General features: G+C 51.5%; 2 protein-coding genes across 5 annotated transcripts; both read right to left on the reverse strand.

The window, feature by feature from the left end:
* Positions 1-133: 133 nt before the first annotated feature.
* On the reverse strand, positions 134-4,919 carry NPAS4 (neuronal PAS domain protein 4). Its single transcript, XM_014261532.2, has 8 exons — positions 3,062-4,919; positions 2,350-2,516; positions 2,123-2,259; positions 1,831-1,936; positions 1,467-1,713; positions 1,090-1,199; positions 529-664; positions 134-432 (listed from the first exon to the last, which is right to left on the reverse strand). Exons 1-8 carry the CDS (start codon positions 3,160-3,162, stop codon positions 141-143), a joined length of 1,296 nt encoding a protein of 431 aa, XP_014117007.2. The 5' UTR covers positions 3,163-4,919; the 3' UTR covers positions 134-140.
* Positions 4,920-5,069: 150 nt separating this feature from the next.
* Positions 5,070-24,868, reverse strand: KLHDC3 (kelch domain containing 3). Of its 4 annotated transcripts, none has more exons than XM_005533000.2 (11): positions 24,733-24,868; positions 18,287-18,522; positions 15,854-16,030; positions 13,557-13,672; positions 12,146-12,217; positions 11,705-11,918; positions 11,333-11,419; positions 9,938-10,046; positions 6,374-6,447; positions 5,926-6,004; positions 5,070-5,709 (listed from the first exon to the last, which is right to left on the reverse strand). In XM_005533000.2, exons 2-11 carry the CDS (start codon positions 18,438-18,440, stop codon positions 5,643-5,645), a joined length of 1,149 nt encoding a protein of 382 aa, XP_005533057.1. In that variant the 5' UTR covers positions 18,441-18,522; positions 24,733-24,868; the 3' UTR covers positions 5,070-5,642. The 4 variants fall into 4 exon arrangements, with proteins under 4 accessions (XP_005533057.1, XP_014117017.1, XP_014117016.1 ...); XM_014261542.2 differs by lacking the exon at positions 24,733-24,868 and adding an exon at positions 24,324-24,463; XM_014261541.2 differs by lacking the exon at positions 24,733-24,868 and adding an exon at positions 23,046-23,103.
* Positions 24,869-24,920: the final 52 nt, after the last annotated feature.

The following is a 24,920-nucleotide window of genomic DNA, read 5'->3' on the forward strand; positions in this document are numbered from 1 at the left end:
GCACTAAGTGTATGAAGCGAGGGTTTGCCATTGCCTCCCACTGGGTCAGCTGCAGCTGCGGGAAGTGACCAGCAGGCTGAAAGGAGATGTGATTACACACATCTGCTCTAGGAAAGGTACAGCCAGCAGACCAAGGGATGTCAGCATCTCTGTAGACTCGACACCTGTGAGAGCGCACTTGGAATGTTGCATCCTATTTTCTGTTCAAAAGGAAACCGGAGGAACTGGGGAGGGTGCGGCAGAGAATTCGCAGCGCAGACAGAGGCATCGTCCTCGGCTTCTTCGGGACGGGGCCAGCCGCGGGGCGCGGCGGGCGGCGAGAGGCTGTCGGCCAGGGCACGGAGCTGCTCGGCCAGCCGCCCGAGGTCCCGGCCCGCGGGCGGGGCGGCGGCGCGGGGCTGCCGGGAGCGCAAGTGGGCCGCCTCCTCCTCCCTGCGGCGGACACGGGGTAAGGCTCAGCCTGGGGGCCCCGGCTGAGCGGCAGGTGCAGGTGATGCAGCCCCCGCCCCAGCCCGGGACCCCGCTCACCTGAGGCAGCGGCAGGTGCAGGTGATGCAGCCGCCGTCCCGCCGCGCCCACACTCGCAGCCAGCTCCAGGCGCGGTCCTTGCGCAGCACTCGCAGCACGGCGGTCCCCGCTGCGGGCCCGGGCCCGGACCCCAGCGCTGCGGGGAAGGGACTGCGTGAGCCGGAAGCAGGGCACGGCCCCAGGCTGCCTGGATAGCCCGAAGGCTGCCCCGATGGGCTCTGCTGCCGGTCACTAGTCTGGCCCCAGCGGGACAGAAGCCACCCAGAGCAGAGTCAGGTCCGTAGCAGTCCTGCCCTCCCAAAGAGATTGGGGCTCAAGTGGGTTTGTCCCTCTTCTGTATACCGTGGCAAAGCACGATGCCCACGCCCACCTTGGAAACTACTTATACACAGTGTATGGGGTATGTAACCACTTCCCTGCCTCATCTTTTTTGGAGCAGGGAGTCACAACAGGGAGGGCTCAATTTTCTTTTTCGCTGCTGTCCTGGGTAGCCACGTTTCAGGCATAACCAGACCATGGAAGCAGGGGGACAGCACGCACGTTCCCGGGCCTGACACTCACCCACGGCCCTGTGCTGGGCAGCTGCCAGGTCAGCATCCTCAGGGTGCAGGAGGCTGTACCACGACTGACCGACCAGCTCCTCCCTGTGGTAGCCGAGGTGGTAGGTGACACTGGGGAAGACAAGGGGAGTGGGGACTGAGCGCTGTACAGAGCCTGCACAGTGTCAGCAAGGAGCAGCTGCTGCGTGATGGAGAATGAAACAACAGAGGTACAGAAATAAGTTGTAAATGAGGGAAGAGCTTTGGGAGGTGTTTATGAGAGTCTCAGTGCTCATGCAGTGTCTAGCCTGCATCCCATGCATAGGCTTGGGGAAGGGAGGTGATTCTTGCTGCCTGAGATGTACAGCTGGGGCTGTGGTGCAAGCAGGCACCCCTCACCTCTCCGTGACATCAATAAACGTCATGTCCAGAAGATGCATGCTCTGGAATATGTCATCCTGGGAAGCAGCTTCGCCATCTGTGGGTGACTGCACAACGGGTGTGCAGAGGGCCAGGAAGGCTGTGGTGGAAGGGGAGGGTGGCCAGCGCAGAGCCACAAAGCGCCCGCACACTGCCACGACCCGATTCCCCCCGTGCTGCAGCCGGAAGGCCTTGGACGTGCGCATCTCGCTGACAAAAGTAACTTCTGCAGGAAAATACACTGTTCAGAGTGGCTCAGGAGCTGGCCCTGGCTCTCTAATCACAGCCAAGGGGCAGAGCACGGTAGCAAGATTCATGCGATGCCAACTGAGGCCTCCCTTACCCCTGCCAGGCTCCTCCCGGGCAAGGAGGAGCTTCTTGTGCACATCCTCTCCCACTCGCCCAACCAGGATGTCAAAGACCGTGTCCCCCTGGGCGAGCAGCTCCACCTGACAAAGAGGGGGCTGCCCTCAGAGACTGTGTCTGTCTCAGTGGACCCTGGCTGGCATCGTGGGTGCACAGCCTGCTGGAACCACAGCCCAGCGTCTGCTGGGGCAGCGTGCTGTGCATGCAAATAAAGGCACCGGGATGGGTATGGTGACAGTGACTGCAAATGCCCAGTGAGCAGGCCTTACCACGGAGAGGCCCAGGACCTGAGTCACGTTCTCTGAGATGTAGACCAGCTTGCTGTCTGCTGAGAGCACAAGCAGAAACCCCGGGAGCAGGGAGAGTAGTTCTGTGCCGAGGGCCGGTCCTGCAGGAGGAGCCAAGCCTGCAGGGGGTGAGGGTGAAGCTTGGATGAGGCTGGGGCAGTGCCCCACGGAGAGCCAAGCGGGTGTGGCGTACAGCAGTGCTGCGGTACCTGGAGGGAACAGCTGAGCCCCCCGCAGCCGGAGGCACACCAGGGCCATGGTGTGGAGGTAGGAGAGTCGCTCCTTCTCCTGTGCAGAGATGGGCAGCAGGGAGCGCAGTGCCTGCAGCTCCGCATTGATCTGGTCTCGGCGAGCCTTGGAGGCACTCTTGGTTGACCTGCAAAGCCAGCCACCTGGGATATGTGTCCAGGGAGGGAAAGGGACGGCATTCCCTGCCTGTAACTGTGGGAAAAATTCCGAGCTCGGGGGATATGGAGTGGAGATACTCAGCACCCGTGCCAGCTGCTGCGTCTAGGAGAGCAAACCTTGTGGGCACAGGCAGAGGGGCTCAAGCCTAACCCAGGGCGCACGCTGCTGGTACGGCTGATGCCTCTCCTGCTGGGTACCAGGTTGGACAGTGATTTGTGCTTTGGTGGGGAGCCCATGTGACAACCTCCCCACAAACCCTCACCAGGATGGAAACTGCATCCAGTGCTGAACTGTGCACCCCAGCCCAGTACAGCATGCCTTTCCTCCTAAACCGCCTAAAATACCTCTGCCCCTCCAAATTCCTGCACCTCCTCCCCATGCACCGGCTGATGGTCCCGCTGTCCCAGGCTGGTGCCAGCACCTTGCAAGGGCCATCAGACCCTACACCTAATCCCGGGGTTCTGGGAGGCCATCGCAGCCCTGAGCGAGAGCAGGAGGCGGGAGGGAGCTCACCTGAACGGCCTGGAGGCACTGGGTGCCTGCTTGGCCCTCGTGGGCAGGCAGCTCATCTCTGCCTGCAGTGGCCGGTGGCAGTGGCTGCAGAAGATGGTCATGCTGCCGGGGCTGGGATGGCCTGAAGCTGGCAGGGAACCGCTGCCTCCTTCGCCTCTGGCTGTGGCTGAACCTGCTGACCCTGCTGCTCCTGGCCTCCTTTTGTACCCTCCTGGGGTGCAGAGGCCAAGCCACTCACTGAGAGAGTTACCTCTTGTGACGCAATTCCAAACAGCTCAGGGCTATTTTTAGAAGGCAGGCTGCTAAAAATAGCCCTTGCAGCCAGCTGAAATTTGAGAGGGGAAGTAATAAAAGGAAGCCAGGGTCTTTAAAGCAAACCTGCCGCTCAGGAGGGGGCAGTGACAAAGGCAGCAAGATATCTCCCTGTGGGGCACACATCTGCCCAGCTCCTGCCAGCCCTGCAGAACATCCTGTGTCTAGTCTGCCATACCGGGAGATGCTCTCCAGCATTACTGATGATTGAGCTGGGTGCTGGGAGAAAGAGCTGATAAGCCAAGAAAATACATCGGAGACACCTGGACCAAGGTGGTGAGCAGTGTCCCATGCCCAGGCCTGCAGTAGGTTCCTGGCAGAGGCAGGTTAGAGCCACAGCACCCCTGAGCCAAAGAGAACCCTTGAAGAGAAGTGGGGTGTCAGTGACCCCTCTCCCTGATGAGCCCCTTCTTTTCTTCCCAGAGAAGACTTCTCCCTGATAAAGGTTTGCTTGCCTAGAGGCAGCTCTGGCATGGGGTGCTGAGCCTTTCTGGGGCCTGTTGTCTCTCTTTGATGCCTCAGAGATTGTGATTCCTCCCAGTGACAGCCATTCATGGACAGGATTGAGGAGCCTCTGTGCTCAGCACCACATAACCCAGTGTGGGGACTCTGGGTGCTCAAGAGGCATTTCCTAGTGTCTGGCACCCTGCAAGAGAGCAAGCTTGGTGCTTCAGTGCATGGCCAAAAAACTCCACCATTTATTTCACAGCTTGTGAGATTGCCTGTGGCTGAGGCAGCTGATAGAGGAAGGGAGCTGGAGCTGCTGGACAACACAGGGTAGACATTCACCTTAGTCCTCTTGGGTAACCTGCAGGTGCCAAGGACCACAAAGGATGAGCCCAGGCTGGGGCTGCTCCCCCTCAGCCAGATGTGCTGTCACAGCACACCCTGTGTCCCTCCAGGTCAATGATGCTCATCACCTATCATGGTGAGGTGCTGCCAGCATGTGAAGAACAAGCTCTTGTCGCAATTGTGGGGCCTTCTGTTCTCTTGCCATGGGGTTTTCACTGCTCTCACACCACTCCAGACTGCTCCACTGTGTTTGCATTGGCCACCTCTCCTGCAGGCTAAGGAGCCCAGGCACCTCTGCAACCTTGTGCTGCAGGATGAGCACTTGACCCTGGCCCTATGCCAGCCCTCAGGGCAGGGGAGACAGCCTGGGCCCTCTGCCACACAGGTTCCTGGCATGCAGCCACCACCATCTCGGCTGCCCCTGTGACTTTACATCCCAGGAAACACCCTGAGTGCTTCCCTAGCTTTCTCTGCACTAGCCCCATTGCAGTTGCCGCTGGAACTCCTCTTCACATCAGACGTTGGTGGGAAAGGGCTTGAGCACAGCCCTCTGTGCCACCCAGGAAGGCTGTCCCAGGCATCCCTCCACCTCCAGCCCTGAAGCAGGAAGCTACAGAGCATCTACCTACCTGAGGGAGCACAGCCCAGGAGACACACACCATTTTCCTTCTGCCCTCTTGCAGGATAGCACAACTCTGGGCAGAAGGCAAGTACCCCATGCCAGTGGTGCTGGGGGTGCCCAGCTTCCCTTCCCCGTCCCAGGCAGGGCTGTGGCTCACATCAGCCACTGCAAGCTGCTGCCACAAACCACTAGTGGCCTGCAGCTTCAGGGAAAAGCACCTGGTTCAGTCACTCCCCTCTTGCACCTCTTCTCCCCCAGTTCATCTGCTAGGACACACAGAAACCATGTCTGCCTCACCATTTATAAAACTTCCCCCAGTTGCTGCTTTACAATAGGAGCTGGGCAGTGTCCAGCTGGGCCCAGGCCCCCACACTGGGCTCAGCTTGGAGCTGGGGCCTGCCATTTAGTGCCAGGAAGCTGTCAGTGCTGGCAGGAGCAGGTGTAGAGGTTCCTGCTCTCTTGAGGCAATGCAGGAACAGTTCAGGTTGACCCTGACATCAACCCCAGGGCCGTGGCTGGTGGTAAGAGTTGATTCAGGCCCTTGGAAAGTTGCTGGACACTGGACAACACAGCTGCAGTTCCACAGGCAAAGGGAAGGAAGCTCTAGAGCCACCAGCAAGGAGAGGGGTCACAGCTGTGCTGCTGGGGCCAGACAGTTTTTCCCCCAGTGGCCAGCTCTGCCTGTCCACTTGTGCTGCCCAAAGCATGACAAGGGCAGAGGGAGGCCTAGCTAGGGCAAGACAAACCGAGCTCACACATTCCTTGCTTGAAAGGGCTAAAAATTCATGCAGGCAGTGGAGCAAGAGGTCAGTATGTGGAGGGGTGAGGGCAGGGTGGTAGATGGACGAGTTGTCTTCAGCCCTGGTTGGAGACAATGGGCCGGCTGATGGTGCTGTTCGTTGTCATGGCTGAGAGCTCCCATCTGTAACACACCAAGAGGACACACTGAGAGAAAGCACAAACACAGTGCCCAGGGCTGGAGCAGCTTTGCTTCATGTCAGCCTCAGCTATAGTCTCCAGCCCAGCCCACCTCAAAGGTGCACAGTGCCAAGGGCCCTGGGCAGCCCTCAGCCAGGGCTGGAGCACCTCAAGGTCAGGGAGCACCCACAGAGTGACCTCCCAGCAAGGCACACCATACCTGATGTCGTGGGGAAGGCAGGACTGGTCCAGGCTGTACTGAATCACTGCTAGCTTACACAGTGTCTTCAGACTGGGGCCTGTGAAAAGAAAGCAGGTAAGCTACAGCAGGCCTTGACTGGACACCATGGAGGCTCCAGCATCATGCAATCAGTGCCACAGGAAACAGGGCAGAGCCTTGTCTGAGGGACAAAGCAGAGTGCACACCAGGGACAGGCCGGGGTGGTTTCTGTGCTCCCACAAGAGGTCTGCATGCAGGAGTGCACAGAGCTGGGCTGCACCTCTGGCTGCTCTGTGTTAAGCCAAGCACACTAGTCAGACACAGCTGTCTGGCTCCAGGACATGGCACCTGGAGCCACAGAGGGCACAGCTGGGTGCTTCACAGCAGGGCCTGCTCACAGGGCATCTTATGGCAAGAGGTACAGGCTGGGCAGGAAGTGCTCACGTACTGAAGTCGAGGATGTAGAGATCTGAGTGATCCATCAGGTCGAATTCATCACCCATTCCCTCCTCTGGAGATGGGCTGCAGAAACCAAGCACAGTGTCAGACAGTGCCAAAATTCTTACACACCAACTCAGCAAGGGCTGAACAAGTCCAGGAATGTTCCTGGCCTCCCTGTTCCATGCAGGGGCCCTGTGATCCCTCCTGCCACTCTGATGCCCCAAGCAGCACTCAAAGTCATCACTGTCCCAGCTCCTTGCAGAGTAGGCAGAGATGCACAGAGCTGGGGAGCAGAAACCCACACTGTTTCCTCTGCAGGGCATGGGGGATCTGCCTCTTCTTCATGGATGACCATGATGATTCCAGTCATGAACCTCCCCCTCACCTCACCTGTCCATCACACCTGTTCTCATGTAGCTAAGATCTACTGCAATTATTTCAGCTTGGCCACTGAGATGCCACTGAGATACACTGAGAGGAGTGTAGAGAAAGCAGCTAGAAAACATCTGCACAGCAGGGCACACACATTCCTCAGTCTGACTCAGGAGTCACTTTGGACTCCAGCCACATCTGGAGTGAGTGGCTGTGCCAAAATGGGGATGGCATTTCAGAAGACTGTAACTGAGCACTAGAGCAGTGCAGCAGTCATTTTACACCAATTCTGATTTGCTGATAGTCCCATTTGATGTTGATGCTGGAATGCTAATGAGGAATTACAACACCAGACATTTCTAGGGAACAGACAGCCTCACCTATGGTTTCCTGCCACTGTGGTCTTGGGGGAACAACCAAAGCACTTGAGAGACTGGATACTACATCTCCTTGCACAGAGAGATCAGCCTATGCTAAAACAGGGGAAAACACTCCCATGGCTTATTGTTGTTTGGAGAATTTGAAAGAAAGGAAAAGCGTTTTAAGTCCTGCTTTGGTCTATGACAAACCAACTTAGTGTGCCCTCACTTCTTAGCTGGGACCTCATGCAGTGACTTCTCACCCCAGTGTCACTTGTTTCCCCACCTAGGAGCCACTAAACTTCACACCTCATGGGACATGAGGAAGTACCTGCCCCCTTAGGTCCCCACAACCCCAGGCCAAACTGCAGAGCACAGCTCACTGCTGGCAGAGCAGACCTGTTGCTGATGGGGCCCATCTGCCCGGATACAGGCAAGAGCCCCTTTAACTCCACCTTGTGTGCTTACCACACCACAATCTAATCTCACATCCACGTCACAGGAAACCCTAGACCATCCCTTATCTATCAAAGGAAAGCCAGCAGGCACCACATCTGTGGTTTTAATCACCCAAAGGCAAGTAGCAGCATAAGCCTGGAGTTCAAGACCAGGCAACCCCCTGCAATTCCCAGGCAGAAGGGTGCAGGGCACAGCTTTGCCAAGCAGAGCCCAGCAAAACTGCTCATTCCAGATGCAAAACAACTCACCCTGCACTCAGTGACAGCGCCTATTCTCTCACCAGAGCCAGGTTTTCTAAGCCTTGTCACGGAAGACAGTCTCAAGCCAAATCTGGATCAGCATCTCTTCAGATAAACTGTTTTATAGCATTCCTTCTCCCCTGCCTTCTTCCTTGTGGATGGTATCTGCACACTGAATTGCTGGTGGGCTTGGGAGGAAAGCAGACCAGGGCCACAGCTGTGACACAGCTAATGGGAACACCAAATTTCCTGGTCCCTTAAACGGGACACAAGTGATGGATTGCTCCTGGCCACAGTGAGGGATGACAGCTGGGGCAAAAAGACCAAGCCCTGGGTAGGACTACCAAAGAAAAAGCTTTTGGATGCCATAGGAGCAAGCAGCCTGCATAAGTGCCTCTTCAGCAGTCTATAGGATGTGTGAATCCTGGAAGGGCAGACAGGATGCAAAGGGGTTTTGCCTACCCATCCCCCAGTGCTGCTCCCTAGAAAGCTGAGCCTCCTGGCTCATCCTCTGAGAATCCCTGCTGGACAGCCCGTGCTGTGCGACCCCTCCCCCTTCCCAGCCAGGGGAGCACAGGTCAGGAGGCAGACCACTGGGAGTTCTCCATTACAATGACTTCCTGGAAAACTTCTTATCTCGCCAGGCAGCTCCAGAATACACCTGATAACTGCTACAGGAAGCGAGCACAGCCCACCCCCCACCTCCCACTTCCCCAGCTCACAAGACCCTCCCTCCAGTTCAAGCAGGCTGCATTCCTGGCTGCCAGCAGCTCTTCGGAGCCCACACTACTGCTGATGAATGTGCCTCTGTTGGGGTTGAGCCTGACTTAAGAAACAAGCTGAGTTCTGAAGTGGTCCAGTGGAGAAGACAAGGCACTGCTGCATTGCTAGGAAAGGGCGGACCAAACTCAAAAAAGCTGGTGTCAAATTTGTTGTGGTTTGCTAGCATTTCCCAGGAGTGCCAAGGCTTAACATCAGAGTTCAGCTGCTACTGTAACACAAATCTACACACAGCACAGCATCTGGACCACCCAAAACCCCCATAAAGCCTTCTGCTGCACTGAGCAGCACACAGTATCTTTTGAGGAGACTGGATAAACTCAGCACCTCTGCATACCTCACCTGCACTGAGCACTCCCTCACAGTCACACGGACATCCTACAGCTAAGCACACGCTCCTTGAACCCCTGGAACCTGAAGGCCCTTCACTCCATCACACACTGGTATGGTCAGGACATCAGCAGAACGTGTCCTGCTTGGACAGCCAAGCTGGCTTGAGAAGCATCCCCAAAAAGCCACTGTCAAGATCCCAGAGAGAGCCATAAAGCTTTCCAAACCATGTGGAGAGCTGAAAGCATTTAAGATGTCTCTGCAAGGTAGATACTGGAAAGCAGGACTGTGCTCCAGAGCTGCAATTTGTCACTCCAGACAGCATAGAGTGTGTCCTGGTGATAGGCTACTTCCTTTCTTTTAGCAGCTGTTAAGGCTCTTGGCCACATCCAGCTGCCCTGCACCCTGACAGTATCACTTCCAGTGTTTGGCAGCTAAATCCATAACACCAGGTCCCTGATGTGAATGGAAATGTTGCTAAGGAACACTGGCACAGAAGGCAACATTGTCTTGTCATGTGTGTAGGCTCCTCAAACAGCTCCCAGCTGAGTGACATCCCACTGCAGCTTGGCAGCAGAACCCACACTTGCCAACAGAAGAAAGAAGCTCTGGTGGGAGAAGCAGGGAAGCATGCAGGTGAAGATAAGTCAGTCTGAGGTCTGTTCTGGCACAGCAAACTGAGATACATGTCCTTCTGACAGCAGGATCTCCTCTCTTATCCCCATGACCTCTTCACCAGAAAGCTTGAGCACTGCACAGCCCCTCCTGAGCAGCCTGTTAGACCCTTCTGTCTCTACATGTACAAGATGGCTTGTCACCAGATGCTTTACAGCTTACATGACACCTTCAGTTTCTTCCATGGCCTTTTTCCAGGGGAGCCCTGATGTACATGACTATTAACACTTGTCAGATAGATTGACACTTGCCATGTGCCTCTGAAGTCCATCAGATACAGCATGGGTCAGAGCAGGAAGACACACTGTGCTGAAGGGAGTGTCAAAGCCTCTCCAGGAGCCACTTCACATAACTCACCTGGTACCTCCAAAGAGGATGATTTTGTCCCCCACTCTGCAGCAGCACTGCCGGCGGCGAGGACATGGCCCTTTTCCCTTGGGTTCAATCTTCCTCCAAGAAAGAGAAACTAATGGGAGGAAAAGAGTGTACCAGCTTGCCACAAGAGCCTGGCCAACACCAGCTATAAGCAGGTTATGAATTGAAACAGATCACAGGAAAAGCAGAGGCCCACTCCCCAGACACCAACTAGCCAATATCCATCCTCCCCCTTGACCTCCTCACTAATGGCTGAATGATGCACCTCTATGAGGTTGTTACTGAAGTGCCACTTGGATGCCATTCACAGTCCTGGAGCTCTGCCTGCTGAGACAGGATTTACAGGTCATATCATAGAATGGTTTGGATTGGAAGAGACCTTAAAGACCATATTTTTCTAGCCCTCTCCCATGGGCAGGGACATCTTGCACTAAACCAGGTTGCTCAGGGCCGCATCAAGACCTTTCACTTGCGAAGTGAAAAGGTGCTCTGCCTGAGCACCAGAAACCACAGACTGCCATGGCAGTGGGTCTGACATCAGAGGGAGCTGTACTGGGCAGAGCCGCAGGAGCAGACAGGCAGCCTCCCTTCCCCAGAACCTGCCTCGGTCGGGATTTGGAGGAGGAAGACCCAGGAACCAGCTCCATCTGCTGGCAGGCTTCGATCGCAGAGCACCCTGGCAGAGCTGCATCAGCTGCTGGGACAGCTCGGCTGCGGGAGGAGGGCATAGGGAACTGAACCAGGTGGAGACAGCAGCCTTTGTTCTTGCTGCTCTCTGTGGCAAGGATGCTTGGGGGCGCCAATGCACAGGACTGAAACCTGTAGGAGCTCTCACACCAGCTCACAATCAGCTTGGAGAGCAGCAGGTTGGCTGCTCTCGGGTAACTTTACTCTGCAAACCAATTAGCAAACAAAATGAGTCTAGAGAATGAAATGTGCCTGAGGACTGAGGACCCAGAACCAGCTCACAGCTGACTGATATTCAGGGTACCAGATGAAGAACCACCCCTTCTGCCACACAGTTTAAGCTGGTACCAAGAGATGGTGATTCTGCAGCTCAAGTTGAATGGTTCCCCCACTACAGTCTCCCCCTTCCCTAACCCTATTGCTTCCTTATATTTTCTCTTCTGTCCGTACTTTTGCATATTTAAGAACAAGACAAAGTTTTTCCAATGAAATATGTCTTTCAGTAATACCTCATTTTCCACTTTCTAACCAAGATTTGGAAACATCCCAAGGAGGAACAGGCATGGTAGCAAGTTGGCAAGAGCCATTCCTCCTCCCAAGCAGTACTCCTTGGACACTATGTTCCCCTGAGCACTCACATGCCTGAGGGCCCAGAGCACTATCACTGCAGCAAGTTAAAAGGATAAATACCTGGATTGAATTTCCAGAGGTCATGGAAGTGTCTGTTCAGACGTGCATTGTAGCCACCAAATACATATAGTTCCCCGTTGTAGCTGACTGTAGGGAGTAAGCACAGATGTCAGAGGGCCACCCAGCAGGTCCTTGCAGGTCCAACATCAAACACAAAGCAGTGTGGTATTGGCTGTCCACCTCTCCTTATATCACCCTTCATGTGCAGTGTGGTGTGCAAGGCTTTTTGGTGGGCAGCAGCTTTCCACAGAAACTGGGCTTTGTGCACCCCTTGCTAACCCACAGCCTCACCCACAGCAGAGCAGACACCCCTTCAGAGGCAGGCAGGAATTTCCTTCCACCATCCTCCACCCTCAGCAGACCCACACTCACAGGCTGAATGGCTCCGCCGGCCCTCCGGGAGCACGGGAGTGGCAGGGGAGTCCAGCCACGAGTTGGTTTCTGTGTCAAACACTTTAATGCGGTTACAGTAGATCTCGTTGTTGGAATGAAATGGCCCAAAACGATCAGCTCTGCCACCAAACACGTACATCTTTGTTCCAATGATGGTAGCTGAATGGAAGTCTCTCCAGCGAGCTGGAGTACCCTGAAGGACAGAGTAAAAAACAAAGACAAAAGAAAGAGTGCAGATTACCCAGGGAAATAACACATCTTGATGGGGAAGTTGGATGGCTGCCTTCTGCTGAAGAACTTCCCATCCTGCAGATCACAGCCACATCAGCCAGAAGCTGTTAGACAAGTGTGGGCAACTACCCCAGAGAATAGCAGATGCAAAACTTCCTCCACAAACCAGAGTGAAAAACAGACACTGACCTTGGCAGAGATTAAGGTCCACATCATGTTTGTGGTGTCCAATTTATGGATATCATTTGAAAAGCAGTCAGCCTGGAAGACAGACAAGCAGCTTGGTCACAAAGGAACTGAGAAGCCTGGTCACATCCAGCCCCAGAAAGGATGCTGCCCTACAGACCTGGAGCATCCCTTTGGAGTCAGTCAGTACTTCCTAATAGACAAGGTGCTTGCTCAGGCATCACTTATCACTTAACAAGAGGAAACCATTTCTTCCCAAAGGTGTTCTGTTTCTTCTTGCAGCTTTCCCACTTATTCAGTGCTCAGTTCCTCCCCCAAGGGCTGTCCTGAACACAATACATTCATGGCAGGAGCCTGCATCCTTGCCATGTAGCAGCAGAAAAGAGAGGCATTAGCAGGTCAAACTGGCTCTGCTAAGGCCGCCTAATGAGATGCAGAAGCTAAGATTACTTCTGGGAAGCTGAACATCCAGGAGAAAATGCACTCCAGGTTCTGAAGTCCCACAAAACCCATCTGCAGCTGGCTGCCTGAAAGAGATTTCATTCACACAAACAGTGTGGACTCCTGCTCTTCCAGGCAAGGTAGAGAACAGCAAGACAGCCAGAGGTTTATTTGGCCTTGGTTAAAAACAAGACACATCTGAACCCCTCCTGTTGCTGTAATCAATATAATGGATTTGGCCTGCTATCATCCTCAAAAAAGAGAGAATAACCCAGAGAATTCTGCAACAGAGCCCCAGGTTTCTTCCAAACAAACAGATGTGACTTTGCACATCTTTTCTGGAACCTGGTGATAGGCTGAAATTATATTTACCCACTTCTTAAGATCAGATCATAAGGATTTGCTAAAAAGAGCATTAGGCACACTGACAGCTATTGCAGGATGAACTTTGGCTCAAGGTATTCTTAATGGGAAGGCAACCAAGTGTTTGCTGAAAGGTATCAACAGGATATCAGAGCAGATAGTGACTACAGGGAACATACACCAGACTAGGAGAAAACATCGCAGCAAAACTGCAGAAAGTGATTTTTCTGGCTCATTTCTGAGCCAAATTAAAATAAATGTAAATCAATATATACTTATTTAAAAATGTTGTGTATTTATGTATCTACATTTGGCTGAGAAATGAGCCAGAAAAAAATAAAAAAATATTTATATTTTTACCTCTTTGTGGTAAATACGTTTTGTGAAAGTTAAAAAAAATTCAACAGTTTTGTGGACTTGGTTTTCCAACCATCTTCTCCTCAAAACACTTAGCATAACCTGGGTACTAATGCCATAACTTTGCTAAGTTACAAAACGACAGTGATTAGGAATATAAATATGCCCCCGTGTCCTGCCTCTATCAGTGTCCTGGGTATCAACACCCTCTTTCCCAAGGGCTCACCAATTAACAGTTACAGAGACTACTCACCAGCTGTTCATAGCCTCCAAAGATAAACATGCTCTTTGCCAGGACACAAGCTGAGTGTCCATCTCTTGCCCCTGGGACCATTCCAGACACCTTTGGTGTGAACCACTTGTGCGTGTCTGAAACAAAACAAGAGGCAATGCTGAGAAAACACAGTAGGAGTTGGGGTGGGATAGTTCTATTACTACTGTTCTTAATTTCTAAGGCAAAAATCATTCCCGCTTTCTCACACAGCACCTGCTCTGCCAGAGAGGCTGCAAGCTTACTTGGACAAGGCTACCTGCCAGAGCCCCCATAAAGGGACACAGTGACAAAAGTCTCAGCCTCTGGGCATGGCAACCAACTGCCAGACCTGCAAAGATTTTTAAGTGTGAGTAGTACAGCACGGCTTAAACAATGTTACTTTTACCAAATCTCTTGCAAAGTGTACTTATGAGTTACTTATCAACCCTGCATTCACACTTTCTATTACAATGAAGCAATAATGCTAAGTGGCTCGACTGACCTCCTCATGGCATGGAGATGCCCAGTAACTGAGCTCAGTGACTGAGGAGAAACAGCTCTCAAACCCAGACAAAAAGCACTTAATCACAAGCTCTCCATGCTAGCTGTTTTGCATATACCCAACTCTGCAGTGCAGCTCTCCCCATCTTATCTGCTCCACTTGTTACATTCTCATCCCCTCTTCCCCACTTTCCACCCTTCACAATGCTCCCTGTGAGCCTGCACCAGACAGATTCAGCCCCTTAGCCTGCACACTCCAGGGGCTGGCTTGATTTAGAAGATGACTTAAAATCCAGCCAGAGCTGTTCTCCATGCCAGGGCAACACAGAGCCAAGCCAGCAACTCACTGCCAAGCGCAAACAGGCACCTGCCCCGAGAGCTCAGAGAGGCACAGATAAGCCTCAAGGCTGCAGGAGACATTCCCCCCACCCTGCCTAACAGCTCTTGGCTGTCAAAAACAGTGCTTATTTCAGAGTCATAACACTGGAGCCAAAGCATGAGGATGGCTTCTCTGAACTTGGCTGCAGACACAACTGCCCACCTATGCTCCATCTGGCACCACACAAAGGGTCTTGCAAGGTCAGCAGAATCCCTGGGGAGCCTCCAGTGGGACAGCTCAGGGCTATCAAGTTCCTTTTCTTCCTGGGGCTGCTTCCAAACTCAGTCACACCGTATCAGCAACAGCTCACCCAAGAGCAACATGTTAAATTAGAGATGAAAAAGACCTCAATTTGTGATGTGCTCCACACCACCGGGACAAAACTACACTCAGACAGGGCTTTACTTAGCCTGATGTGACTCCTATAGTGGAACTTACACTACAGACGTGGGACTGTGCTGCCAGCCTTACTTTCCAGGAATGGCAGGTCTGTACGTACAGACAGCTGCAGAGGGTTTGGAGCAGGACTTGCTGTTAATTTTCACTTAATGCTAAAGCACTGGAGCTGCCAGGGAGACTAGGCAGCTCCCACTACACAGCCTCTGTGTAGGCAGAGGTTTACTGGTGGCTTTTCAGCTGCATGTGTCAGGGGAAGGAAGGGGGAAACCCTGTGCCACAAGCTGCAAGATATTTCCTGGTAAAGAACAGACCCCTTGACCAAGCACCAGAGCAAGCAGTTTCCTTGCAAGTCCAGCAAGACAGTTTCTGGCCAGTATTTAGATGGACTTGCCTCCAGAATCCAGATATACTCCTTTTCTTTCCTGACACTTGTGTCCATGCAGTTCCTGATGGTGCCTTTTCTCCAGAGGTGCTCCAGCAGTGCTATGGAGAAGCCAACCAAAAGGCTCAAGGAGTTTATTTTTTCAGGTTTATCTAACTTGATTCATGTTTTCCCTGATTTTGGCATCCTGTCCCAGACTACTCCTGTGCTTTATTCCTCACTCTCCTTCATGCCTTCAGAAAGAAGGACCACACTGGAGAAGAGCCACAATCCTCAAGAGCCCTGACCCTTCTTGCTTTAACCTTCAGCCACAATTAAGAAATACTACATCACACAGAGAGAACACTTCAGTTGTAGTTACTCTCCGAGAGAGCGTGCAAGGCTAAGAGAAAAATTAAAACCATTTTCATTATTAGACAAGATCAGCAATCTCTGCCCAAAGGCTTTTACAGAGATTTAAGCATGCAGACACTGTGGCCACCGTATTCCACTTCTAAAACTGCTGAAACAGAGAGTGACATAATTTCCTCCAGACTGTCACTGAGGGACAAGAAAACAAGTTGGGGAGCAGAGTGGGGGAGGAGAGAGAAGGTCTGATCAAGCTGTGACAAGGAAGAGTGAGAAGCTGGAACTTACTGACATCGAAAGCATAGAGCACATTGCAGGCTCCCTCCGTGTCGTTGCGACCACCCCAAATGTAGACGGTGTCGTCGATGAGCACTGCTGAGTGTCCATACCTCATGTAGGGCACCTCCCTCACGTGGTCTCGGCTGTTTGTCCACACTGGAGGCAACTTGATCCAGCGCAGAGACACTGGAAACACAAGTTTGAGCCCATGTCAAATGCTAAGCCTGCTAAATTGCTCACAGTTCATAACCCATCCTGTATGGTGCTTTTTACCCCGTGACACGGTGCAGAAGCAATCGAGTAAACAAGAGAAACCTGTGTCTGACCCTGACAAGTAACTAGTTAAGAAATACAGAAGGAAGTCCTCTGGAGGCCCAGAGGACAGAAACAGGCTCTGTTCTGCAACAGTTCACTGAAAAGGTTTCCACTCTGGCTCATCCTAGAGTGATGTGAGTGAAGATATGGCACACACACAAACAAATAGGGAAAGAAAAATGAAAAAGTACAGAGGTGACCATGAATGCAGACACGACTTCAAGCCAGGGAGATTGCTGAAGATACCCAAAGCTGGAAGAATGGGCAGCACAGGTATAACTCACTGCAGTATTATGCAAGGGAACACCTGAAGGCATCACTTGAACTTGCAGAAGCACAGTTAAAGTAAAGCAACCCAGCAGACTTGTAGGAACAGGGTTTGTTTGCTTTTGTTTTGGTTTTTCAAGCTATAGATGAGGTGGCCGTCTGTCTCCTTTACACCCATCTATGCTCAAGTTTTCCCTGCTAACCTTGCATTTTGAATAGGAGTTCCTTGTGATTACAGGTTCTCCTTCCTGTGTGTCATGTCCAGTAGCAGCCAGAACAGTCAACAGGTATTACTGGGTTTAATGACAGTGCAAGAGCCACAGCAAGTGTTACACAGCCATTACGTAACAGGACCAGTCACCCTCCCTTTGCTACATACAGCCTCCAGGTTTGTTTTCTACGTGGAGCTGATACAAAATATAGCAGAAAACAGTCTGCAGTTCCTCTGAAATACTAACATAGGGAGAGGGAAAAGTCAGGCATCTCAAAAAGTGAGCATCTACCCCACAGGCAGAAAGGGTATTGAGGAAGCACATCCAATGCTGAAGTCAAGCTAGACTAGATGCTTCCTACCTAAAACAGTCTTCATCTTTGGAAGACTGACAAGAGATAATTCAAAATCTGATATCTTGGCTTTAGCACTGCCACCTGACAATGCTAGCTGAGCAAGGGCTTGGGAAGCCACTGTCACTTCCCATGTGGTGGCTGCAGCATTCTGACACTTTAATATTTGGGAGTGGTAAGAAGGAAAGACAACACAAGAGCATTCCATTGGGCATAGTCATTATGCTTCCCCAGAAGAGTGGTGCTCTACTTGGCATGTTCTACAGCATTCAGCAGTGTTGAGTGTGAAAGCCCAGTCCCTCTGGACAGAGGTGAATGCCACTGTTCACAGGATCCTGAGCTATACCCCCTCTACACTGTGAGCAGGTCACCTTGGCAGCCCCCTATACCCAATGCTTTCATCCCTGTTGCACATCAGTCTTAAAGGAGTGAATTCACTGCATCTTACAGACAAACTAGGTCTGTCTACATGTGGGTGTTAGCAGAGCATTCAGCACACTGTCCAAAACTGGTCACTGATTCTCCGTTCTTGGCTCTGTTAACTGGAGCCACCCAAGTGTCCCGTGCAGTTTTTAATCACCTGCTTAATTAGAGGGAAATACTTCATGGACCAGCTCAGTAACCTCTTCAGTTCAAGGAGCACTCAATCAACAAATACAGCCTCTGCCAGCACAGCATGGCTCCAACTCAGCCTCATGACAGGTACTGGCTACTCTACACAAATGGCTCTAGTTGCAGATGCTTTTCTAAGCTATGTTGTGAATCTGCATGATGGCCGTTACCAAAATGGGAATGCCTCCCTCCTAGCCACATGCCCCTACTGACTCCATCATGCTGGCACCAGTTGTCAGCTGCCCCCATAGGGAAACAGCTCGGATGTCTACACCTGGAATCTTAACTGAGTGCACTGGCTTGTACCCTTCTCCTATACTATGGGCAGCTGAGCATACTGCAAACTGGAGGGGGGACCTGAGCCAACTCGATATCACCTCTTTGCACCTGTCTGAGTCTGTGTTCACAGAGAACAAGGACAAACCAAGCCATTGGCTATGTGACTACTTCAGTGAGTGCTTATCCTAGCAGTCAGATGAACTACAGCCCCTCTGTGTCCTGCCCTGATGCTGAAAATGCAAGGCTGCACAAAGAAAGGCTCCTACCTACTCTGATAACTTTTTCTCGAAATTAAGAATCAGACAGCACATTACAGGGTATAACATGTCAGGCAGCAGCAGGCAAGAAAGGCAACAACTGAGTCCAGCAAGCCAAGTCCTTTGTGCCCCACAAGGACACATTTACCTGCATTGAAAACGTGGACATCGATCTGCCGCAGGGTCTCATAGTCCTCTCCAGAGCAGTACCCACCAAAGGAATAGACCTTGTGCCCGACAGCCACGGCCGCGTGGTTCACCCTCCGTGGCCCGCCTTCCAAGTGCACTGCCCACCGTAGCATTCCTCCCTGCAAGCCAGGCGGTCTTCAGGGCCCCCAGTGCCACAGCCACATGCTTCCAAGGCCACCACAATGTCACCTGGCTCTGCAACACAGACATAATGACAAAATAATGAGATCCATCCTGCAGGTCTTCCTACCTTCCTTGAATGCCTGCTACAAAGATTACCTTAATGTATCTTCACTCACCTGCCTCCCAATTGGAAATATTCCTCTTGGGAAGGGGACACAGAGCAGGGCTGAGAGGAGCAAACAGAGATGCCCTTGCATACAAAACCCCTCAGGGTGGCTGCACAGGCAGCCCCAGCCAAACACTTTCGCCTGGTCATGCACACATCATGTATATGTCACAGCCATTTGTCTGCATGAATGAAAACGCACAGCGAGAGACAACGGCGAAGGTGAAAAGAACAGACCCGGAGGGAAGAGTGTGCTCTATGGATCGGTTCTGAGAAACAGCAGAGGAAAATATGAAAACAAAACACCTGACAAAAAACCTCCAAAGAACCACCCCTATATAAAGCAACCAACTTCCCATTATGGGGGTGGGTGACGACATTAGCATTTGGACTCACCGATTTGAGCACTAAGGTTCAATCTAATTAGACATGAGAGAGCAGAAAACCCCTAATCTAGGTAGAAAGCTCTTTGCTAATACTCAAAAAAGGCTTCTGCTCCCACAGCAAATCCAGGCATAACTATGAAAATTCTGCAGCATCATATCTTGTTAAGTAACTGATAGCTTTCATTCCTCAAACAGATGGCTTAGATCATATCTTAGAGAAGTCACCACAGCTGATTCTTACAGATATTATTCACTCTAAGAATCTAGAGCAGAGTCATGCCCAGGTGCTTCTGAAACAGCAGGTCACTTTGATTTTAACAGTTTTCTCCCAGCTGAAAAACAGCCATTAGAAGAGATGTCAGTGTTTCAGACAGCAGAAATAAAGTTGTCTTCTTTTATTTCTTGGTTCTAGATTATTGAAAGATTCAGTCAGCACGCTCCTATCCCACAACCAGTTTTAGCCTTTTCAGAATCCAAAGAAATTTGGGAATGCCTTTGAACAAGGACTGAATTCGAACACATAAAATTCCTACACTCTGCCCCATTTAATTTTGGAAAGTAGTGAGTTTTGGCAAGGAGGACTTCCCTCCTGTTTCAGGTTTCTGAAGTAGCCGGAGGGCAGCAAGAGGGGCAGTGCCATTCTGCTCTGCTCTAGTTGGCCACTGCCAACCCTTCAGTCAAGTGGAATCACTGCTCACAAGGAGGCCCATCAGTAGCTTGACCACCCCAGCGCCCACCCACCCACACACTCACATTTTATCCCCTCCTGTGGGAAGAATAAGAGATGCCATCAACAGGGAGCTCCTGGCATGAAGCAGAGCTCAGGCTTCCAGCTTCATCTACTGACTCCACAGACAGTTCAAAACTATTCAGTAATCACTCACCTCATTCCAGAACTCCCAAATGTCATCAAAATTTCAGTAGCTTCTTTTTAAAGCTATTTCTTTTTTGAGATGTTTTCATGCTCTGTGCATGTACTATTGCAGTGGCAGGATATGTGCAAAGCCCAAACAGAGACCATCCTGCAGCCTTATTATAACAGGAGTCTCTCCTACAAACCTGCCTCTTCCTGCAGCAATCACCCTCACCTAAACTGCAGTCAGTAACCCAGAAAATCGCAGCAGGTTTTGCTCCAGCAGGGGTGCTCCAGAAGGGCCCAGGAACAGCCCCCATTTTCTACATGCCATGCTTCAACTTCAGATCTAGCAGGTTTGATTTTTTTCCTTAAGCAACTTTATTTCTCTTTTTTTTAAGCCAGGCAGCACGCTTGTATAAGTCCTCTGCAAAGCTACATAACAGATGAGTTTCCATGGAACCCACCAAAGTCACCCTCCAAGCTATTTTGAAGGCTTCACATATCTAAATCTGTTTCCTGCCTCAGTCACAAGTTATTCCTGAAAAATCTAAACAATGTTTTCCTCATAATCTCTTCTTGTTTAAGTGATTCTGTAAAAGACTCCTTAAGGAGCTTAACTGGTCTTCATCACCAGCATCAGTATTTTCAACACCTTTCAGACTGAGCCCAATCCAAGAGGACCAAGAGGATGAATCTTACTTCCAAGCTCTCTGCTTGGTTCCCACTAAGGTAAAGGAGCACAGCTGCTTGGCATGACAGGCAGGCATTGTAACAAGGCCCCTGCCTTTTTTGTCAGAAAACTCTTCCTCATCCTTGGGACTTCTCTTGAGCCAGGTGCAAGGATGCTGGTCCTGTCACTGCCACAGGAGCTGGCTACCCTGCCAAAGCAGTTCTGCTATTCCAGTCAGAAGGCAGCTCATCCCAAGAGGTTAATCTGGTCCACTGAGAAACAGCAGCTCCAAGCCCAATCCCTGGCACTGCAAGAAAGATGCTGAGGTGGAAGCAACAATGCTGAAATACTGCTTCCCACAATTACTGGGTAAGTTTTTCCCCAAATGATTGCTTTCCAGGTGACTGGTGGGTCTGGAGTGGTGGTGAGGGCAATGGGATGGAAGCTGGCTGTGCTTCACCTTGGCTCTGTCCAGGGATACCCCTTTAGAGCAAACACAGAGCTCTGCCAGCACAGCCTCCTCTGCCCCTCCTCAGAGCCAAGAAAAACAAACACTCACATGAGCACTTCATGAAGAGAGAATGACCAGAAGTGTGAAGTAATCTTTACAGGGCCATGGGAAAACACAGGGTTTAACAAGCTGTCAGGGCTTTTCCAAACCCAAGTGCTCTTCTCTACACTGTAATAAAAGCATCCATGCAAACTCCCATGTTCCTCTTCTGCCACTGGCCACATCCCTACCCTGTAACTACCACATCTTCCTGCCATCACCAGGCATCTGTTTTTCCCTTTTCGGCCACACACAGGCCTGGCCTCCCCTCCTCCGTGCACAGCCCTGTCTCCTGAGAATGCCTCCTGCACTCTACCCCATGCTTTCTCTGCCCAGCTCCAGATTCTCCACTCCTGCCTTATTTACAATTGTTTCCTTAGACCAATCTTCTGTCCCAAAGCATTTTCCTTCTCCAAGCCCCCTCTGTGCACTATCTACAAATAGGAGTTAAGACACATATTTTGAGAAAAAACTATATTTTCTGTCCTACAACAATGGACACTGTTAAATTCCATTTCAAGTTTGATTTCCAAAGATAATTTATATGATATAAATGAGGACATAAATAAACCACTTCTCAATCTCTTTCCTATGAGGATTTCTTAGTAGAAGTGCACTTGACATTAAGCTACAACTTAGATTTCTTTAAAGATCACAGAGGACACAGCAAGGAGAGAGAAAAACAGCAAAATTGATAAACAATTTACTAACAATTTCCCCCAACTGTACAACATTAGAGTATGCAAAATACATTCTGTGGTTTCTCATTTAGGACATCAGCAACAGTGGTGTAGTCTATAAAACACAAAAATATTGATAAAATAGAGGCAAATTGTATTAGAGAACTGGGAGGGCAGTGCAGGAATCACAGCTTCTGTTCAAGCCACTGCTTGCTTCCACTGACTCATGTTAGCTCCTCACTTCCACTCTCCAAAAACTAACAGATCTCTTGCTTCCAACCATGCGACGTTCACAACTCCCCATTTCCTAACTCTGCCATGATCTATACAGAAATAGAGGAAAGCACAGAGGATGCAGAGAAAGTTTGAAACCCTGGTAGGTCTTGTCATTAACCAGGAATGCCAGGAATAAGTACATTTCTAAAAATCAGGATATGCTTCACTTACTGGTGAAGTACCTGATGATGCTGGAAATTAAGTGAGCACAGCAGTGAGTTGTTCCTCTGCCACAAAGCACCTGGAGCATTTCACTGCTAAACCAGGGAACAATCAGATTAAATTCAGCTCTGCATTCTTTGAAGACAGCACCTACAGACAGTACTCTTATATCTCTGGTTGTGCTATTGCCTGAAGGTGCACTTAATGCCTTGAACAACCTTCATCCCAACTGCTCCAGTTTACACCTAACAAGAGCCTAACAACACAGCATGTGGACTTCTGAGATCAACCAAAATATCACTCAATCTCTCACTAGCATATCTTCCAAAACTGTTGTGGTGACTTGAGCACTGTGGCACAGATAGAAAAAGATCCCCAAAACAACAACAGAAAACCAGTAATAGGTTTTAGTCAGAGTTTTCACCGTTGGTTCTATTGGCTTTGGGCTTACTATTTTCAATCTCTACATTTAGTTATGAAAACACTTCATTCAAGATGTATTCAAGATATTCAATTCAATTCTGTATTCAAGATAGAAAGCTACTGAGCATCTCCAAGTACAGTAGCCAGGTGATAATCTTAAATCCATCTATCCTTGGATCCACTTCTTTGCTCAAAGGGAGCTCACTGGGCTCTCTCACTCCCCTATGCACACAGAAGGAAACCCAGTGCCATTTCTAAAAGCTGCTCAGATTAGCCTTGCTGCATCCAATTCCCAAAGCAAGGGGGAGAAACATAGCAGCAAGTGACCTGGATTTTCAAGGACTCTTTCTGTCATCCCCAGAATTACAGCAGCACCCCAAGAAGCGCAGCCTACCCTGCAAAGCTCCTCCAGAGAGCAAATCCTACCGTGTGGCTGCCTCAGTCCCGTCTCCCAAAAGACACCAGCCACAAGGTTTAGTAACCCTTAAAATAACCCAACCAGTTCACAGCAGTCCATATAGACAGTTCTATTTCAAGCACATCCAACATACTGTTAGAGATAACATGAGAACAACCCGCTTTCTTCACTTGTGCTTGACATTTATCTAATGCTTGGAGCATTTGTGCTAAGGCAGCGTGAAACTGCAAGCTTGCACATTCAACAGCTTGGACACTCACAATGCAATTCCAGCCCTGGTGAACTAGACGGTGCTAGAACAGCCCTTGAGCTCGTGAGCTGAGCCTGCTCTGGAAGCTCATGTTAGCCATGAGAATAAACAGACCACACTGCTCAGGCACAAATTTATCCCAGTGCCCTCCCCACCTCTACAGCCAGCCTCACCATCTCCTTATTTTCCAAATATTTTGCCCACTGCTGACTTTGCCTAAAGCTGAGATTCTGCACCTACTGAGCTGGCTTCTATTCTTCACCTTGCTTCCCAGACTCCAGCTTTTCTGTGGAGAGTGCCTAAGCTTTGGAGATACTGCTTGACCCCCCACTTGACCCCCATCAGGAATTTGTCTCAGCCTGTCAAGCTGTTTCTGCCATGCCAAGGGCAGCCCTTGGGTTGGAAAGCAGGCTCAGGAAAGCCAAGCTGACAGCCAGTGGGGCATTTCTTGCTTTACACAGGGCTACATCAGTTGGTTCCTCTGCCCCTCTGTTGCACTGACACTGATCTCCAGGCAGAGTGGTCTGCTGGGCTTGGCCACACACAAGGCAGGCTCACAGGTGCCAGCCTTCCCTCTGCCTGGCACATGGGACTGGGGAAGACCAGGCATCCAGCCCCAAAACAGCCATGGGGCTGGGTGAGAGAAAAAATGGCTTGAAACCACACGAGCCCATGGGATGGAGAGAGAAGGCACCAGGGCAAAGGGCAGCCTCCCTGACACAAACCTGTCAGGGGAGGACAGGGATGCGTGGGGTCACAGAATTCTTTAAGGATGGAGAAGATCACCAAGATCACTGAGTCCAGCCATTAACCCACACTGCCAGTCTCCACAGTGACCAATAAGTCATGTCCTGAAAGTTCCACATTTACAGTTTTTTTTTAACACTTTCAGGGATGGCGATTCGACCATTTTCCTGGACAGCTTGTTCCAATGCCAGACTACCCTTTCGTGAAGAATTTTTTCCTAATATCCAACCTAAGCCTTCCCTGGTGCAGCTTGAAGCTATTTCCTCCTGACCTGTCCGTCAGTTGTTACCTGGGAGAAGAGGCCGGCCCCAACCTGTCCCCAATCTCCTTTCAGGCGGTTGTAGAGAGTGAGGTCTCCCCTGAGCTTCCTTTTCTTCAGGCTGAACACCCCCAGCTCTCTCAGCCGCTCCTCATAGGACTTACTCTCTGGACCCTTCAGCAGCTCCTTTGCCCGGCTCTGGACACGCTCCAGCACCGTTGGCCGCCCCTCCCCGCCCGAGCCCCTCTGAGCCTCCCCGCGCCCCCCCCCGCCGCCTGCGGGCCCGGCCGAGAGCACCCGGGCAGGGCGGCGGCCCCGCGCCCCCCGCCCTCACGGAGGGGCTCGGCGGCGCCTCCTGGCCTCACTCTCCCCCAGCCCCGGCACGGCCCCGCCGCGTCCCCCCGCCCCTGCGGCCCCGGCCCCAGCCCCAGCCCCGTACCTGTACCCGTACAAGGAGCTCCGACAGCCCCGCTCCGACAGAAGCTCCCGCCGCTCCCTGGGACTTGTAGTGCGGCGCGGCCCCGCCCGGGTCCGCTGGCGCCCCCCGCGCCGGAGCGGCGCGGCCCCGACAGGCCCTCCCGCGGTGCCGGGCCCCGGCCCTCCTCGGGGGCGGCTCCCTGGGTTTCC

Source organism: Pseudopodoces humilis, chromosome 3 (genome assembly GCF_049639895.1).
Source record: "Pseudopodoces humilis isolate 2021_Gansu_Grassland_sample_001 chromosome 3, ASM4963989v1, whole genome shotgun sequence".
NCBI lineage: Eukaryota > Metazoa > Chordata > Aves > Passeriformes > Paridae > Pseudopodoces > Pseudopodoces humilis.

Bases quoted from the DNA above. Each gene is read 5' to 3' on its own strand.
- NPAS4 (XM_014261532.2), bottom strand. From the start codon at position 3,162: ATGACCATCTTCTGCAGCCACTGCCACCGGCCACTGCAGGCAGAGATG. The intron at 2,260-2,349 runs GTACCGCAGCAC...CACCCCCTGCAG, and splicing joins GGCTCAGCTGTTCCCTCCAG to GCTTGGCTCCTCCTGCAGGA. The intron at 1,937-2,122 runs GTAAGGCCTGCT...CCTCTTTGTCAG, and splicing joins AGGTCCTGGGCCTCTCCGTG to GTGGAGCTGCTCGCCCAGGG.
- KLHDC3 (XM_005533000.2), bottom strand. From the start codon at position 18,440: ATGCTACGGTGGGCAGTGCACTTGGAAGGCGGGCCACGGAGGGTGAAC. The intron at 11,919-12,145 runs GTCAGTGTCTGT...TCTGTCCTTCAG, and splicing joins GGACCTTAATCTCTGCCAAG to GGTACTCCAGCTCGCTGGAG. The intron at 6,448-9,937 runs GTGAGTTATGTG...TGGTTTCTGCAG, and splicing joins ATCCTCTTTGGAGGTACCAG to CCCATCTCCAGAGGAGGGAA.